This window comes from Malaclemys terrapin, chromosome 7, assembly GCF_027887155.1.
Source record: "Malaclemys terrapin pileata isolate rMalTer1 chromosome 7, rMalTer1.hap1, whole genome shotgun sequence".
Taxonomy (NCBI): domain Eukaryota; kingdom Metazoa; phylum Chordata; order Testudines; family Emydidae; genus Malaclemys; species Malaclemys terrapin.
Genome location: NC_071511.1, coordinates 128,350,071 through 128,368,602, shown reverse-complemented (window position 1 = coordinate 128,368,602; position 18,532 = coordinate 128,350,071). Strand labels below are relative to the sequence as shown.

General features: G+C 48.7%; 1 protein-coding gene across 4 annotated transcripts in view; it reads right to left on the bottom strand.

Moving 5' to 3' along the window:
* TCTN3 (tectonic family member 3) overlaps positions 1–17,857 on the bottom strand; it is an 83,695-nt gene extending 65,838 nt beyond the window's left edge. For all 4 annotated transcript variants that reach the window (XM_054035127.1, XM_054035128.1, XM_054035129.1 and 1 more), the window contains exons 1-4: positions 16,972–17,857; positions 16,281–16,419; positions 12,782–12,903; positions 4,950–5,080 (exon numbers count right to left, since the gene is read on the bottom strand). In XM_054035127.1, the coding sequence (XP_053891102.1) occupies positions 4,950–5,080; positions 12,782–12,903; positions 16,281–16,419; positions 16,972–17,857 (1,278 nt within the window). The remainder of the gene's footprint in view (positions 1–4,949; positions 5,081–12,781; positions 12,904–16,280; positions 16,420–16,971) is intronic.
* Positions 17,858–18,532: the final 675 nt, after the last annotated feature.

The window sequence follows — 18,532 nt, the reverse complement described above, 5'->3', positions numbered from 1 at the left end:
AATCCCCAACTAAATCATCCCAGCCAGGGCTTTGTCAAGCCTGACCTTAAAAACCTCTAAGGAAGGAGATTCCACCACCTCCCTAGGTAACCCATTCCAGTGCTTCACCACCCTCCTAGTGAAACAGGTTTTCCTAATATCCAATCTAAACCTCCCCCCAGGGCCGGCTCCAGCATTTCTGCCGCCCCAAACAACAAACAAAAAAAGCCGTGATCGGCGGCGGCAGTTCAGCGACAGGTCCTTCGCTCCTAGAGGGAGTGAGGGACCTGCCACCCCTCTCCCTTGGCCACCCCAAGCATCTGCTTGTTAAGCTGGTGCCTGGAGCCGGCCCTGCCTCCCCCACTGCAACTTGAGACTATTACTCCTTGTTCTGTCATCTGCTACCACTGAGAACAGTCTAGATCCATCCTCTTTGGAACCCCCTTTCAGGTAGTTGAAAGCAGCTATCAAATCCCCCCTCATTCTTCTCTTCTGCAGACTAAATAATCCCAGTTTCCTCAGCCTCTCCTCATAAGTCATGTGCTCCAGCCCCCTAATCAGTTTTGTGCCTGCCGCTGGACTCTTACCAATTTTTCCACATCCTTCTTGTAGTGTGGGACCCAAAACTGGATACAGTACTCCAGATGAGGCCTCACCAATGTCGAATAGAGGGGAATGATCACGTCCCTCGATCTGCTGGCAATGCTCCTACTTGTATAGCCCAAAATGCTATTAGCCTTCTTGGCAACAAGGGCACACTGTTGACTCAGATCCAGCTTCTCGTCCACTGTAACCCCGAGGTCCTTTTCTGCAGAACTGCTGCCTAGCCACTCGGTCCCTAGTCTGTAGCAGTGCATGGGATTCTTCCGTCCTAAGTGTAGGGCTCTGCACTTGTCCTTGTTCAACCTCATCAGATTTCTTTTGGCCCAATCCTCTAATTTGTCTAGGTCCCTCTGTATCCTATCCCTACCTTCCAGCATATCTACCTCTCCTCCCAGTTTAGTATCATCTGCAAACTTGCTGAGGGTGCAATCCACACCATCCTCCAGTTCATTAATGAAGATATTGAACAAAACCGGCCCCAGGACTGACCCTTGATTTTAGCAAAGCTTTTGATATGGTCTCCCACAGTATTCTTGCTAGCAAGTTAAAGATGTATGCGTTGAATGGACTATAAGGTGGATAGAAAGCTGGCTAGATCATCGGGCTCAATGGGTAGTGATCAATGGCTCCATGTCTACTTGGCAGCCGGTATCAAGCCCATCACAGGATTCTCCCTCAGCTACCTGGCGTGCCACACTGCCTTGCTTCCATTACCTCACAATCATAAATGTGCCGAGGGTGTTTCCCTTTCACTAAGGGTACCTTTCATTCCACAACTCTTTTTCAAACAGACCAAGTCACAAGCAAATTGCAGCAGAAACTCTCCACACAACTTCTCTTCTTCACACAGATCACCCCCTGAGCTTCTTGATGACCTCCTGAGGTCCCTTCCAACCCTGGTATTCTATGATTCTGGTATTCTGTGATTCTCTCTCTGCTTCTTGTTCCTACCAATTACTACCAATTGTATCAATGGCTTGGTAATTACCACTCAGGTGCTCATAATCCCCCAACAGAAAGTAGTTAACTGTTTCCAGACTTTTCTGTGCTGCAGCAATGTCAGTGATCAGGGTGCTGCTGCTAGTACTCTGTTGAACAGTTAGTGGACAATGAGGTGCTAAAGATGCACTCAAGGAAGACAAGGTCATTATGGAGAAGGTACATGACTATTTTGCATCAGTCTTTACTGGAGAGGATTCTTTTTAGGAGACAAATCTGAGGAACTGTCCCAGATTGAAGTGTCAATAGAGGAGGTTTTGGAACAAACTGATAAATTAAACAGTAATAAGTCACCAGGACCAGATGGTATTCACCCAAGAGTTCTGAAGGAACTCAAATATGAAACTCCACAATTACTAACTCTGTATCAGACGACTGGAGGATAGCTAACATAATGCCAAAGGCTTCAGAGGCAATCCTGACAATTACAGGCTGGTAAGTCTAACTTCTGTACTAGACAAATCGGCTAAAAGAATAGTAAAGAACAGGCAGGCTCAGTGGGACCCCAAGCACATCAGGTGGCACCCCGGAAGGGGGGTCCAACCCATCACAGTGGTGCAGCGAGCAGGGTTGTGTGCACAGCTTATTGCTCTGAGACACTGGTGGTGATTTTAACTCTGTCGGCCAGGGAACAGAAAAAGTGATTACTGGTTTGTTATTTTCTATTTGCTTATTTCGGGCAAGGGAAGTAGGAGCAGAAAAGTAGGAAAATGAGTGCAAGTAAAGCTACCAAAAAGTTGGAGCTCTACAGATTGCAGATAGAAGAAAGCAAAAAAAGAACATAAAAGATGTATGGAATTCCAGGAAGCAGAATAAGCCAGACAAAAAGCAGCCCATGAGAGGGCCATGGAAACCCAGAAACTAGCCATGGAACTGAGACAGCTAGAGACTGATAAAGAAAGTGAAGCCTGGAAGCGAGCAATGGAGGAGTGTGACAACTCTGTATTTCGGGGGAACACTCTGCATCCCCATGTTCTTCCTTATAATATGATTGTGTGATATCCAAAGCAAAGTTTGTCATGTCGGGTGTCTTTTGAAGTCTCATGGTGCACTGAGCATTGTTGTTTATAGAGTTATGAGACTGAAAATGTGTCCTCATGGCTTAAAACAAGCCCAGACAAAACTCTCCAGGAACAGAGGGGCGGTTCACACCTCATCAGGACATGTATGGGACAAACCCAGCCCAGCCTCACAGGAACAAAGGACACTGGCCTAGGCAGCAACAAAGGATCTGTTGGATTCTCGAGTAAGTCACCCCCATACACTTGATCAGTCAGGGACTACAATGAGGTAATGCTCACCTGACCCTGAAGGGGGGTGGCAAAACCAAGAGGGAAGAAAGAACATGATAAAAGGGAGAGACATTTGCCATGCTCTTCCTCTCTCTTCCACCTCCATCTACAGACATCACCACCAAGCGACTGAAGCTCTGATCAAAGGGGAGAGCCTGGCTGATGGGCAACCAGCCAGCCTGTGGTGAGATGCATCTAAGTTTGTAAGGGCATTGAAAGTGTTAAGATCAGCTTAGAATGCATTTTGCTTTTATTTTGTTTGACCAAATCTGACTTCTTGTGCTTTGACTTATTATCACTTAAAATCTATCTTTTGTAGTGAATAAATTTGTTTGTTTATTCTACCTGAAGCAATGCAGAGACTCCCCTTGGAATAACAAGCCTGGAACATACCAATTTCTTTGTTAAATTGATGAACCATATAGGCTTGCAGCGTCCAGTGGGCATAACTGGACACTGCAAGACAGAGGTTCCTAGGGTTGTGTCTGGGACCGGAGATAATGGCTAGTGTAACTCAGTTGCACAATCCAAGCAGTAGCTGGCCAAAAGTGCCCACTCACGTAGCTGGGAGCAGCTTACATCCAGAGGCTGTGCGTGAACATCCCAGGAGTGGGGGGTTCTCACAGCAGAGTAGGTAAGGCTGGCTCCCAGAGTCGAGGACTGAAGTGGCCTAGCAGATCACCAGTCCAGATAACACCAGGGGAACATCACAAGGAGAAAGAAAAAGACAGAAAGCATGAACTAGCCTTAATGGAATGGAGGAAACAGAACCCGACACTAGGGGCTCAACCTCTCCAAAAATCCACAAGTGGAAGGGGTTGTGTCCTGCATCCAGCGAGTCTGGGGACAGTATTGAATATTTCATCACCTTTGAGAGGCTGTGTGTGCTCCATGAGATTCCTGAGGATCAACAGATGAGCATTTTGGTTGCAAAGTTCTCTATGAGAGCTCTGGATATATTCAATAAAATGTCAATGGATGATGTTTCAAATTATGGAAAATTTAAGGAATTGGTTTTAAAACAGTTTCAGATTACACCTGAAACTTATAGAGTAAAATTTAGAAGCTTTAAGAGAGGGGCTGGATTGAGTAATGTGGCATATGTAAACTAAATGAGAGATTTACCGGATAAGTGGGTAAGGGGAAAAGGTATTTCAAGCTTTAAAGAAATGTGTGATTTGGTAGCTCAGGAACAGTTCCTGAATATGTGTAATGATGATGTAAAATAGTGTTTATGGGATAAAAAGGTAAAAATGGTCAAAGAACTTGCAACTTTTGCTGATGAATTTGAACAATCCCAAGCATCTATTAGGTATAGATCACAGGCAGAGGGGTTTAAGTTTGGTGGGAAGCAGACTTCCCGTTTTACCCCTGGGAAGGAGGAGGGTGGATGGGAGGCTGGACGCTATAAAATCATGAATGGGGTGGAGAAAGTGAATAGGGAAGTGTTATTTATCCCTTCACATAGCACAAGAACCAGAGGTCATCCAATGAAATTAATAGGCAGCAAGTTTAAAACAAACATAAGGAAGTACTTCCTTAACAAACACACAACCTTCTGTTGCCATCAGAAGTTGAGAAGGCCAAAAGTGTAACTCTATTGAAAAAGCAGCAAAGAGTCCTGTGACACCTTATAGACTAACATGCATCTGAAGAAGTGGGTATTCACCCACGAAAGCTCATGCTCCAAAACGTCTGTTAGTCTATAAGGTGTCACAGGACTCTTTGCTGCTTTTACAGATCCAGACTAACACGGCTACCCCTTTGATACTTGTATTGAAAAAGGATTAGCTAAATTCATGAAGGCTAGATCCATTAATGGCTATTAGCCACATGGTCAGGAACGCAACCCCATACTCTGGGTGTCCCTAAACCTCTGATTGCCAGAAGCTGGGACTGGACAACAAAGAACAGATCACTCCAATTTGTCCAGTTCTGTTCATCTGGCACCAGCCACTGTAATGGGTTAGACAGAGTAGTGGTCTAACTCCTTATGGCATTCTTATATTCCCCCTGCTGCCACCAAGAACCCCAGAGAAAAATAATTAGATTTTTGTAAGTGCTCTTCCAACTCACCCGGTAAAATGCAGAAGAAGATGGCTGGTCTTGTGATGGTGGAATGAATGATGGTCCACCATACTGTGCCAAGAACACCGAGAAATCTGATTTTTTAACTTTTTGCGGCTCCTGGAAATAGTTCAACTTTGCTAAAGTTGGGGAGGGAAGAAAACAAATCCACCATCAAATCACTAGACAAAGATTGTGGAAAGGCTAATGTTGTGCCACTGTTCTCAAAGAGATGACCTGGGTAAATATAGGCTTGTTAGCCTGACATCAATGCCAGGCAGAAAAAGGAAAAGCTGATATGCAATTAGTAAAGGACAATAGTATATTTAATGCCAATCAACATGATTTCAGGGAAAATATTTTATGTCAAACAAATTTTTTCTTTTTTTTTATTACAAGTATGGTTGATAAAGGTAACCATGACATAATATGCTTAGACTTCTGTAAAGCATTTGACTTAGTCCCACATGATATTCTGATTTTAGTAAAAATTAGCACTATACAAACCAATGTAGCCAATACTAAGTTAATTTAAAACTGATTAAATGATAAATCTCTAAGTAATTATAAGTGAGCAAGTGATGGGGTAGTCTGCCCCTTAAGGACAGTAGCTCAGTAGTAGTTGTCAGCCCACCCCACCACATGGCATGGTCCTTCAAGGGTTCGAAAGGTCCAAGAGGACCAAATGGGGATGTGGGGAGGAAATAGTCCTGGGAATGAGTAGTTCTTGGGAGAAAATCCTGTAACTGTATCCTTTAAGGGCCTAGGGCCAGGAGCCTTCCAGAGAGGGCGGGGCAAGGCTCCCCTCTCCTCCCAACCAACTGGGAATGAGCTGGGAGAAGGGGACCAGCATAAATAATGTTCTCTCCTTCCTCCCAGCAGGGCAGCAAATGCTTGCAGACACTGTAGGGCAGTGGTGGGCAATCTGCAGCCCATCAGGGTAATGCGCTGGCGGGCTGCGAGACAGTTTGTTTACATTGACTGTCCACAGGCACGGCCACCGCAGCTCCCAGTGGTTGCAGTTCGCCATTCCCCACCAATGGAGCTGTGGGAAGCGGCAGCCAACACGTCCCTGTGGTCCGCACCGCTTCCCGCAGCTCCCATTGGCTGGGAACAGCAAAGCACAGCCACTGGGCGCTGCAGGCAACTGTGCACGCTGATGGTCAATGTAAACACACTGTCTTGTGGCCCGCCAGCGCATTACCCTGGTGGGCCGCAGATTGCCCAAAACTGCTATAGGGAGTAAGAAGGCTCCTGCAGGGCCCTGAGCCAGCAGGGAGGAGACAGCAGCAGCAGAAGGCTGCCTGCTATATCCTCCTAGCCTGAGGATTAATTGAGGAAAAAGAGGCCAGTTGAGGATGAAACTGGCTAAATTATAATCCAGCCCTAAGGTGGAGGGCTAGAGTGTCTGCTGTGAGAAGAGTGACTGTTTCTGTTGACCAATATGTGTTCAGCTAATATTTATCTATCACATCATCAGTATGAATTATTCACACCGCATATATTAATATGTATTAAGCACACAATATAAACATACCATTATATTGTATTATATTATATTTCTAGCAGTTACATGGCCTGAACTGGCCTGTCTTTTTATAATCCTGTTCATTTATGTATAGCACTTTGCAAAGTTAAAGTCAGATTTGGCATTAGGAAATGGAAATCCTGTCAAAGACAAAATACATTAATGTTCTGCCCTGTTACAGGCTGGGGAGAGAGGTACATTACCTTCAAAGACCAATACCTGGAATGCTAGTATCCAAAACAAAGATAAGGAAGATACAGAACAAGTTAAGGAACTGGTACAAACTAGATTTTAGTGATGTGTAAAGAGTTTTGTAACTTATAAAATCATCCTATAAATACTACCAGCGGAAATGTGAAATTTGGAAGCACACCTTCTGTGTAAGATTAATTTTAAAATGCTGCACAATATAGCCTCCCAGAAACTGATATCAGGTTGAATCTTTTTTCCTATACTATATTATTAATTTTTAGCAATAAACCTAACTGATATTAGTTATTTGGCCTCAAGTAAATTACATAAAGAACCAAAGTGTGGACAAACAATCAAGTATGCGATTTACAAAACATGTCATTGATGTATAGCCTGGTATAAGAAGAGAGCTAGGAGGATCGAGGATCCCGTGATAAGGAGAGAGAGAGAGAATGACTGTTTGAAGCACAACACCAACTTAGGGAAGGGGGGGTGCTCTCCTGAACGGGCACAAAGAGCTGACCAGGAATCTTACTGGGACCTAGAGTAGGGTGATCTGGGGCAACTAACAAAGTCAGTCACCCTCTGTAGAAAATTTAATAAACCAGACTCTACAAAGGGTATGCATGTTTCTGAACCAAGCTAAGGCTGGTAATTGAATGAAAGAACTGAAAGGGGCATTGAGTGCACCAGTAGAGCCACAAAGTGGCATGCTGGAGAAGCTCATCCCTTGACAGAGGAATAGTCATCGGGGGGGTGGGGAGGAGGCATGTGAAGGGGCTATCTAGTGAGGTCTCACAGGGATCACTTTGCGGCGCAGTGCTATTCAATAACTTTATAAATTGTCTGGAACAGATATAAAATTGCAGCTAGCAAAACTTCCCGAGAGCACACAGTTGTAGAATGGCTAATAAAAGGGACAAATCAGTTATATAGACCGATCTGGAGAGCTTGGTAGAGTGGGTTCATTTGAACAACATGCATTTTAATACAGATGAATCCAAGGTCATGCATCTAGGAACACTAAATGTAGGTCAAACTTACAAGATGGGGGCCTGTGTCTTTGAATGAAGTGACACTGAGAAGGATTTACAGGTCATGATAGATAAGTAGCTGAACATGAGCTCCCAGTGTGATCCTGTAGAACATAAGAACAGTCATACTGGGTCAGATCAAAGGTCCATCTAGCCCAGTATCCTGTCTTCCAACAGTGGCCAATGCCAGGGGCCCCAGACGGAATGAATAGAACAGGTAATTATCAAGTGATCCATCCCGTCGCCCATTCCCAATTTCTAGTAAACAGAGGCTAGGGACACCACCCCAGCCCAGCCTGGCTAATAGCCATTGATGGACCTAAGGGTATGTCTACACTACAAAAAATGACCTGCAGTAGTGAGTGCCAGAGGCCGGGTGAACAGACTTGGGCTCATGGTCCCACATTACAGGGCTAAAAATAGCAGTGTATACTTTCCCACTCAGGCTGGAGACAAGGCTCTGAGACCTTCCTCCCTTGCCAGGTCTCAGAGCCAGGGCTTCAGCCCAAGCCCAAAACATCTACACTGCTATTTTTAGTCCTGTAGCGCGAATGCCACCAGCCCAAGTCAACTGACCTAAGTTCTAAGACTTGCTGCCATCAGGCTTTTTTTTTTTTTTTTTTTTTTGGCAGTATAGATGTACGCTTTTAGGGCTAACATGGTTCTTGGATGCATTAGCAAGGAAATATCAAGTTGGGGTAAGGAGGTGGTAATGACCCTGAACACAGCATTAGTGAGACCATTACCGAAATATTATGTCCAGTTCTACTGTCCACTCTTCTAAAAGGATATTGAAAAAATGGAAATGACTCAGAAAAGAGCACAAGAATGCACTGAGGTTTGGGAAACATGCCTTATAGGTTAGAACCTTACAAAGCTCAATGTATTTAGTTTATCCACTCAAAAAAGAGATCTTGGAGTCATTGTGAATAGTTCTCTGAAAACATCCAGTCAATGTGCAACGGCAGTCAAAAAAAGCTAACAGAACGTTGGGAATCATTAAGAAAGGGATAGATAGTGTGACAGGTCGGGCCAGATGGCTACAGGAGTGATAGAAGGCAGATATATTAGCCTCAGGTTAAGCAGGTCCCTTTTCCCTGGGTAAGGTAACAGGGGCAGTTCCAGAACAATCAGGAACTTGCTGGAACAAATTAAGGCAAACAGGCTAATTAGGACACATGGAGCCAATTAAGAAGCTGCTAGAATCAATTAAGACAAACAGGCTAATCAGGGCACCTGGTTTAAAAGGACCTCACTTCAGTCAGTGAGGGGTGCATGTGAGGAGCTAAGAGTAAGAGGTGCAAAAAGCTGAGAGCGAGTAGGCGTACTACTGGAGGACAGTGAAGTACAAGTGTTATCAGATATCAGGAGGAAGGTCCTGTGGTGAGGATAAAGAAGGTGTTGGGAGGAGGCTATGGGGAAGTAGCCCAGGGAGTTGTAGCTGTCACGCAGCTGTTACAGGAGACAGTATAGACAGCTGCAATCCACAGGGCCCTGGGCTGGAACTCAGAGTAGACGGTGGGCCTGGGTTCCCCCCATTTCCCTCAAAGGCATTCTCTATTTGGGTAACTGCATCCTTGCATGGTGGAACTAGTCCTGTTTAAGCCATCATCACTGCAGCCCGGATTCAGCAAAAGGCTTTATGACATGCAAGGATTTCAGAAATCTGTTTCCTTTTGATGATTTAAAAAGCCACAAAACACCATTTTCTCAAGAAGGAAGAGAAGAGAGTATTCCAAGGGGAAGGAAGATGGTCTTGAAGTTAAGGTACAAAACAGGGAATAAGAAAATCTGAGCTCTGTTCTTGCCTCTGCCTCAGACTTTGATCTTGAGCAAGTGCCTCCGGACAAAATTTTCCAAATCAGTCTGATCATGGGTGCCTCTGTTTCTCAGTACCCAACTTAAGACATCAATGGTCTGATTTTCAGAAGTGCTGAGTGCCTACACCTCCATTAAATGGGGGATGCATATTTTGTTTTGTTTTTTTAAATCCAGCCCCAGGCACCCCAAGATCATAGAAAATTGGGGTTGGAAGAGACCTCAAGAGATCATCTAGTCCAACCCCCTGCTCAAAGCAGGACCAATACCAACTAAATCATCCCAGCCAGGGCTTTGTCAAGCTGGGCGTTAAAAACCTCTAAGGATGGAGATTCCACCACCTCCCTAGGCAACCCATTCCAATGCTTCACCACCCTCCTAGTGAAATAGTGTTTCCTAATATCCAACCTAGACCTCCCACACTGCAACTTGACACCATTGCTCCTTGTTCTGTCATCTGCCACCACTGAGAACAGCGGAGCTCCATCTCCTTTGGAATCCCCCTTCAGGTAGTTGAAGCCTTCTATCAAATCCTGCCCTCCCTCTTCTTTTCTGCAGACTAAAGAAGCCCAATTCCCCCAGCTTCCTGATAATTTTTGTTGCCCTCTGCTGGACTCTCTCCAATTTATCCACATCCTTTCTGTAGTGGGGGGCACAAAACTGGATGCAATACTCCAGATGTGGCCTCATCAGTGCCGAATAGAGGGGAATAATCACTCCCTTGATCTTCTGGCAATGCTCCTACTAATAAAGCCCAATATGCCATTAGCCTTCTTGGCAACAAGGGCACACTGCTGACTCATATCCAGCTTCTCATCCACTGTAATCCCCAGGTCTTTTTCTGCAGAACTGCTGCTTAGCCAGTTGGTCCCCAGCCTGTAGCGGTGCATGGGATTCTTTCATCCTAAGTGCAGGACTCTGCACTTGTCCTTGTCAAACCACATCAGATTTCTTTTGGCCCAATCCTCCAATTTGTCTAGGTCACTCTGGACCCTATCCCTACCCTCCAGGGTATCTACCTCTCCCCCCAGCTTAGTGTCATCTGCGAACTTGCTGAAGGCGCAATCCATCCCATCATCCAGCTCATTAATTAAGATGTTGAACAAAACCATCTGCAGGACCAACCCCTGGGTACTCTGCTTGATACCGGCTGCCAACTAGACATCGAGCCGTTGATCACTACCTGTTGAGCCCAACAATCTAGCCTGCTTTCTACCCACCTTATAGTCATCCAATTCATCTTTTTTTTAGCTTGCTGGCAAGAATACTGTGGGAGACCGTATCAAAAGCTTTGCTAAGTCAAGATATATCACGTCCATTGCTTTCCCCATATCCACAGAGCCAGTTAGGTGCCCATATTAAGAAGCACAATATTAAAAAACACCCTTGAAAATTTTGGCCTTACCTTTTGGTGAGCTGAAATATGAACTGAAGAAGCAGGGGGCTGCTTTAGCTAATACATTGCCTAGTACGCCACATCCTTGCTCATCCTCCCTCCCCCCAGAGCCTCCTGAATGCCGCAAAACAGATGATTGCTGCAGGCGGGAGGTGCAGGGGGGGAGGGGAGTTATTGATCCACGGGGTCGTGGGCAGGAGGGGCTGAGGGGGGTGGAAGGGTGCTGATAGGGGGGCTGCTAGCCCACCTTGGTTCCAAGCTCCCAGGGCCAAACAATGTTATATGCAAACATTTGCGCAAATTTAAATAAGTATGTTCTCTAATAGATCAGCAATGTAACAATGAAGCAACGTTAGCCGGGACGACGTTAAGCGAGGAGTTACTGTACAGGAGAAGCATGTTTTAGAATCCGAGGTGAAAAAAAAAATAAACTAAACCTGTAGACGGGTTTATTCCCTGTTTTATGCAAGTTTTTAATGTCATCACCATGATCCAGAACAGGAGTGGCCAACTTGTGGCTCTTCACAGGATTAATATGTGGCTCCTTGCACAGGCGCCAACTCCGGGGCTGGAGCTGCAGGCGCCAACTTTCCAATGTGCTACAGGGTGCTCATTGCTCAACCCCTGGCTCTGCTCCAGGCCCTGGCCCCACTTGACTCCTTCCCCCAAGGCCCCCAACCCTTCCCCTGAGTCTGCCACACCCTTATTTCTCCTCCCCCACCCTGCCCCCCGAGCCTCCTGCACACCACAAAACAGCTGATCGCAGCGGGCGGGAGGCGCAGGATTGGAGGGTTAGGTGCTGATCAGCGGTGCTGCTGGTGGGTGGGAGACACTGGGGGCAGAGGGGGGAGCTAACGGGGGGGCTGCTGATGTGTTACTGTGGCTCTTTGGCAATGCACATTGGTAAATTCTGGCTCCTTCTCAGGCTCGGGTTGGCCACCCCGATCCAGAAGAAGAAATACCACATGGCTGATAAACCTCTGCAGGCTTTTTGAAAGAGAAATTGTTACATTGGTATATATATTATATAATGGGATATACTGACTTCAAAGCACTTTGGCTCAGGCCCATAGCAAGTAAGTAAAATATTTTTGTTTTCCTAGCCAGCTGAGCGTAGGCCGTATGAATCTGCATATTTGAATGGATCCTTGAAAGAGCAACAGGTGAATGAAAAACATATTATACAATAAGGAAATGTGAACTTAAATACAAACTACTAGGGAGACTCAGGAGCAGGCACAGTAACATGATACAGAAATTTTCAGATTAGATCAGACTATTGGTTCATCTAGGCCGATCACGGCTCCCAGCGCTGGGGCACTGTTTACACTGGTGCTTTACAGCGCTGTAACTTGCTGCGCTCAGGGGGGTGTTTTTTCACACCCACGAACGAGAAAGTTGCAGCGCTGTAAAGCGCCAGTGTAGCCATAGCCCTAGTCTGGTCTCTGTCTCTGACAATGGTCACTGCCAAATGCTTCAGAGGAAGATGCAAGAAAACACATAATGGCCCATTATGGAGTAACATGCCCCTGGGGAAGCGGCTTTCTAACTCAAGATTTATGCCATGAAGCCAGCATTCTTATTTTCTTTACTATCCTTGTGAATGTTATAATTATTCTCATAAATGTCTTAACTTTTTAAATCACACTGAGCTCTTGGCCTCAGTAATACCTTGTGGCAATCTTGTAGATTTCTTGGCCAGCTTCAGCTCAAAGACGCATAACTCCTTCTCCCACCCTAGGCCTGTAGTGATGCTGGCAAGTGCTGTGGAACAGCTGACTGTTCACCCCTCATATTCACAAGATGTTACAGAACCAATTCCCTGATCAGGGAGAACTTGGGAATTCAGTGTGCAGAGGGTAAGACTACTTACAATCACTCAGACGCACACAGAACATAGACTCATATCCGCTGGGGTCAGTGACGATTTCAGTGTGATGAGGGGTGTTATTTCTGAAAATAAGAGACTTCTCCACGCACACTTGACTCACAGTTCTGCACAAAAAACAGGAGAGAGAGAGAGAGCTAACGCTAAGGATACATTTACATTCCATGTCCCTCCACCCCCCCAACCAACTGGATACCAAATTCTTCTTAATTTCCTAACACAAGCTGTTTTGCATTATTAAACAGCTATTGTGTCTCACCCTAGAAGGAGCTGTGGGTGAGAAGTGATCTGTACATTTGCAAGGCACTTTAGGATTCTTCCCAATGCAATATAGGGCCAGCATGGATCTCCTCTGTCCTTTCCACAATCTCATAATCGCAGGAGTATGAGCCTTCTCCCAAATCTCCCCCTTTCTAGAACAGCCCAGCCCAACCTCCTCCCCCTTCTCTCCAATCTGTCTCCCTATCCCCTGCCTCTCAGTTGCCATCCCTAATAATTTAATTATAAAGTCATCACGTCCAGCCTTGCAAAACTGTCATGACAATGTATGAGCCCTGGCCAAACATCCCCAGCTCCTCCCTTGTAATCATTTAACTGACCTCAGGCATTTGAACATCAGGAGAAAGATCACACAAACACCAAGTGATATTAATATAACTGTGTCTGGATTTTAGTTTCTATTGGAAGTGTTCAGACAGCGAGAAAGCAAAGAAAAAGCTGGATATGCACAAGTCCATGGGGCCAGATGCAATGCATCCGAGGATGCTGAGGGAGATGGCTGATGTGATTGCAGAGCCATTGGCCATTATCTTTGAAAACTTGTGGCGATCGGGGGAAGTCCCAGATGTTTGGAAAAAGGCAAATATAGTGCCCATCTTTAAAAAAGGAAGAAGGAGAATCCGGGGAACTACAGACTGGACAGCCTCACCTCAGTCCCCAGAAAAATCATGGAGCAGGTCCTCAAGGAATCCACTTTGAAGCATTTGGAGGAGGAAGGTGATCAGGAACAGTCAACATGGATTCACCATGGGCAAGTCATGCCTGACAAAACTGATTGCCTTCTATGATGGGGAAAGCAGTGGACATGATATACCTTGACTTTAGCAAAGCTTTATGACACAGTCTCCCACAGTATTCTTGCCAGCAAGTTAAAAAAATATGGATCGGATTAATGGACTATAAGGTGGATAGAAAGCTGGCTAGATCGTCGGGTTCAACGGATAGTGATCAATGGCTCAATGTCTAATTGGCAGCCAGTATCAAGAGGCGTGCCCCAGGGGTTGGTCCTGGGGCCTGTTTTGTTCAACATCTTCATTAATGATCTGGATGATGGGGTGAATTGCACCCTCAGCAAGTTCGTGGATGACACTAAGCTTGGGGGAGAGGTAGATACACTGGAGGGTAGGGATAGGGTCCAGTGTGACCTAGACAAATTGGAGGATTGGGCCAAAAGAAATCTGATGAGGTTCAACAAGGACAAGTGCAGAGTCCTGCACTTAAGACAGATGAATCCCATGCATTGCTACAGGCTGGGGACTGACTGGCTAAGCGGCAGTTCTGCAAAAAGGACCTGGGGATTACAGTGGATGAGAAGCTGGATATGAGTCAACAGTGTGCCTTGTTGCCAAGAAGGCTAACAGCATTTTGGGCTGTATAAGTAGGAGCATTCCCAGCAGATCAAGGGAAGTGATTATTCCCCTCTATTCGGCACTGGCAAGGCGACATCTGGAGTATTGCGGCCAGTTTTGGGTCCCCCACTACAGAAAAGATGTGGATAAATTGGAGAGAGTCCAGCAGAGGGCAACAAAAATTATCAGGAGGCTGGGGCACATGACTTACAAGGAGAGGCTCAGGGAACTGGGCTTATTTAGTCTTCAGAAGAGAAGAATGAGGGGGGGATTTGATAGCAGCCTTCAACTACCTGAAGGGGGGTTCCAAAGAGGATGGAGTTCGGCTGTTCTCAGTGGTGGCAGATGAGAGTTCAAGGAACAATTGTCTCAAGTTGCAGTGGGGGAGGTCTAGGTTGGATATTAGGAAAAACTCACTAGGAGGGTGGTGAAGCACTGGAATAGGTTACCTAGGGAGGTGGTGGAATCTCCATCCTCAGAGGTTTTTAAGGCCCAGCTTGACAAAGCCCTGGCTGGGATGATTTAATTGGTGTTGGTCCTGCTTTGAGCAGGGGGTTGGACTTGATGACCTCCTGAGGCCTCTTCCAACCCTAATCTTCTATGATTTTATGATTCAAAGTGTTACCCCAACCTCCTTGCACATATGTATGTTATTTACTTCAGTCAGGCATCAGTATTATCATGGTCCCTTAGCCATTGCTTAGCCAAGATGTCTGCATGCAACATGGAAGGGCATCAGGCAGCCAGTCCCTCACACCTCAGCTACTGCTTCCTGGGTGTTAGAAGGGGAAGGCTTGTTATGAGTGGAGTTAAAAAACCCCATTGAGATTGGTAGGTGTGAACTCACCCTTCAATTAACATAACTGTAAGCATAAACCCCACCCAAGACAAAAGGTATATGTGAACCTGCCCAAGAGCTTTTGGCTGAGTATTGTCTTTTTTTGGGGTGGGGTGGGGGTGGGGGAAGAGAGAATACACAGAAACTGAGACCATACCAGAACCGACTGAGGCTATGTCTACACTACTGACTTACAGTAGCACAGCTGTACCACTGCAGTTGTGCCACTGTAAGGTCTTTTGTGTAGCCGCTCTATGCCGGTGGGAGAGAGCTCTTCAGCCAGCATAATTAAACCACCCCCCAACGAGCAGTGGTAGCTATGTCAGCAGAAGAGGCTCTCCCACTGACATAGCGCAGTCAACACCAGCACTTTTGTCAGTGAAACTTATATCGGTCGGGGTGTGTTTTTTTTCACACACCTGACCAACAAAAGTTTTGCCGACAAAAGTGCTAGTGTAGACAAAGCCTGAGAGAGCGACACAGCCTCAAGGAGCAGCTGAAAGCATGGTGGCTGACCCAGTAGGAAACCTAGAAAAGAATGCTCTTAGTGCTGTAGGGAAAAAAAGCCATTTCCTGCTATTTGATTCTCTCTGCATTCAGAGACACAGAACTTTGTACATTCTTTGTGTAACACCGACAGACCCCGTTCGTCAGCGGGCGGGATCGAACCTGGGATGCTAAATGCACGAGCCTCTACTGCATGAGCTAAAAGCCCCATGGCCCTTAGCTAAAGCTGTTGATAAGTGGTCTCGGTGCCACTAGATGGGACAGAACACCACACCCAGGAGGTGTGTGGGATACATTTGTAATAAACAAAACTGCATCAAAGATATACCTGCCTATCACCAATTTCTACTCCTGGGTCCCAGAGTTTGACTAGCCGCTTGGGTTGAAAAGGGGCAAAAATACATTACAGCAGTCTGGCATCAGCTCTGCCCTGGGCCTTTCACCACTGCTTTGCAAGGGTATCTGTATGCAGCATTGAAGAGCATCAGGAAGCTGATCCCTCACACCTTACCTGGTGCTGCCTGGAAGACAGAAGGAGAAGGCAGCCCTGGAGTCCCCCAGATCACAGCCAAGGTTACAGTCAGGATCACAGCAGCAGTTTATGTCACAGGATCCAGAATGCAGGTTGCAGATACAGGTGGGCAAACAAGCTAAGAAGAGAGAAAGAGACACCAGATCGGAGGAAAGGTGACCCCAGACACTGTCCTCTAGGTGATCTGGAGGGGAAGCTGGTTTGGGGGAGAGGGGACCCTCGGGACCGCCCTGTAAGGGGTAGGTGAGGGAGACCAGCCAGTGGGAGATTCGAGAGAGACAGGCTGATATGGGAAAGGACCCTGGGTATCATCCTGAAGGGGATGAGGGGGAGTGACAAGCCAGATGGAGAGGGGAACCCAAGCACTACCCTGCAGGGGACGGGGAGGAGAAGAGAGGCTGTGTCAGCAGAGAGGGGACCCCAGGCACTGTACTGCAGGGAAATGGTCAGGAGACAGCCCAGGTCAGGGTGAGAGGGAACCCTGAGCACTGTACTGCTGGGAATGGGTGGAGAGACAGGCTGGGTCCAGATCAGTGACAGGGGACCCTGGGCACTGCCTTGCAGGGCATGGGGCAGGGAGGAAACAGGCTGGGCCGGGGGAGAGCGCACCCTGGGCCTGGGCAATGCCCTGCAGGGAATGAGCGAGAAGGGACTATGGGTGCCTCCTCACCTTCGGGAGCGGATGGGTCTCCCTGGACTCCTGGAGCCGCGCTGGGCTCCGGCTCCGCGGAGCTGCCTCCCTCTGGGCTGGGGGGTCCGGGGCCTGAACTTCCCCCCGGAGTCGTGCCGTGACTAACAGGGTCGGTGGCAGGGCCGGAGCCGAGCCCCGCGGTCGGGCTGGGGGGCGCGGGGCTGCCGGGGCTGATCCCCGCGGTCGGGCTGGGGGGGCCGGGGCTGATCCCCGCGGTCGGGCTGTGGGGGCCGGGGCTGATCCCCGCGGTCGGGCTGGGGGGGCCGGGGCTGCCGGGGCTGATCCCCGCGGTCGGGCTGTGGGGGCCGGGGCTGATCCCCGCGGTCGGGCTGGGGGGGCCGGGGCTGCCGGGGCTGATCCCCGCGGTCGGGCTGGGGGGGCCGGGGCTGATCCCCGCGGTCGGGCTGGGGGGGTCGGGGCTGATCCCCGCGGTCGGGCTGGGGGCCGCGAGGCTGCTGGGGCTGCCCCCCGCGGTCGGGCTGTGGGGGTCGGGGCTGCCAGAGCCGAGCCCCGCGGTCGGGCTGGGGGCCGCGAGGCTGCTGGGGCTGATCCCCGCGGTCGGGCTGTGGGGGTCGGGGCTGCCCCCCGCGGTCGGGCTGGGGGGGTCGGGGCTGCCCCCCGCGGTCGGGCTGGGGGGGCCGGGGCTGCCAGAGCCGAGCCCCGCGGTCGGGCTGGGGGCCGCGAGGCTGCTGGGGCTGATCCCCGCGGTCGGGCTGTGGGGGTCGGGGCTGCCCCCCGCGGTCGGGTTGGGGGTCCCAGCCCCCCACCGCGGCTGCAGCAATAGCAGGAGCGGGAGTAGCAGCCGCCTCGGGCCCATAGCATCAACTCGTTGCCAGGGAACCGATACATTAACGTCTGACGTCATGTCGTAAGCGATCTGGTCTCGCGATGAATCTTAGCGCAGGCGCGTGTCGAAGCCACCCCTCCTCCCCCCCACACACAGTGCTCATGCGTACATCAGTCTCCTCCTCGGCCTCCCCCAAGCACCGCCCCGTTGGTAGGGAGTCGCCGACGCCCCGTAGGGGCTGGGCGCGAGCGGGGGGTTCGGGCGGGACCCAGGGCGACAGAGCAGTGGGCTCCAAACTTTTTTGATCGCACACCCCATCAGTAAAAATGTTCTGAGCACGCACCCCCTGCCCGAACTGCTGAAGCAGAAAAAAAGCTGCTCGGACTCCCGCCTGACAAAGCAAATAATAATTACAAAAGAAAGCGCTCCTCCTGCTGCGCACCCCCAAGGATCCTCTTGCGCACCCCCTGGGGTCTGCACACCCCACTTCGGAGACCACTGCGATAGGGGAGCTAGCCCCATTGCCACAGCGGGCAAGGTGTCACCCACAGAGCTCACCCCTCGTGGGCTGACCCAGCCCGGGGGCTCGGGGCACCCCCTGCCGAGTCCCCACCCAGTCTGGGATGTGCGAGCAGCGCCCGGCTCCACAGTGCGGTGCCATCGCCCTGCGGCTTCGTCCCCAGTAAATCTGGTCCGGTCTCCCCAGTGCTTCCCTTCTGCAGCCGAGGTTGTGCAGTCTCCTGTTCCGGGAAG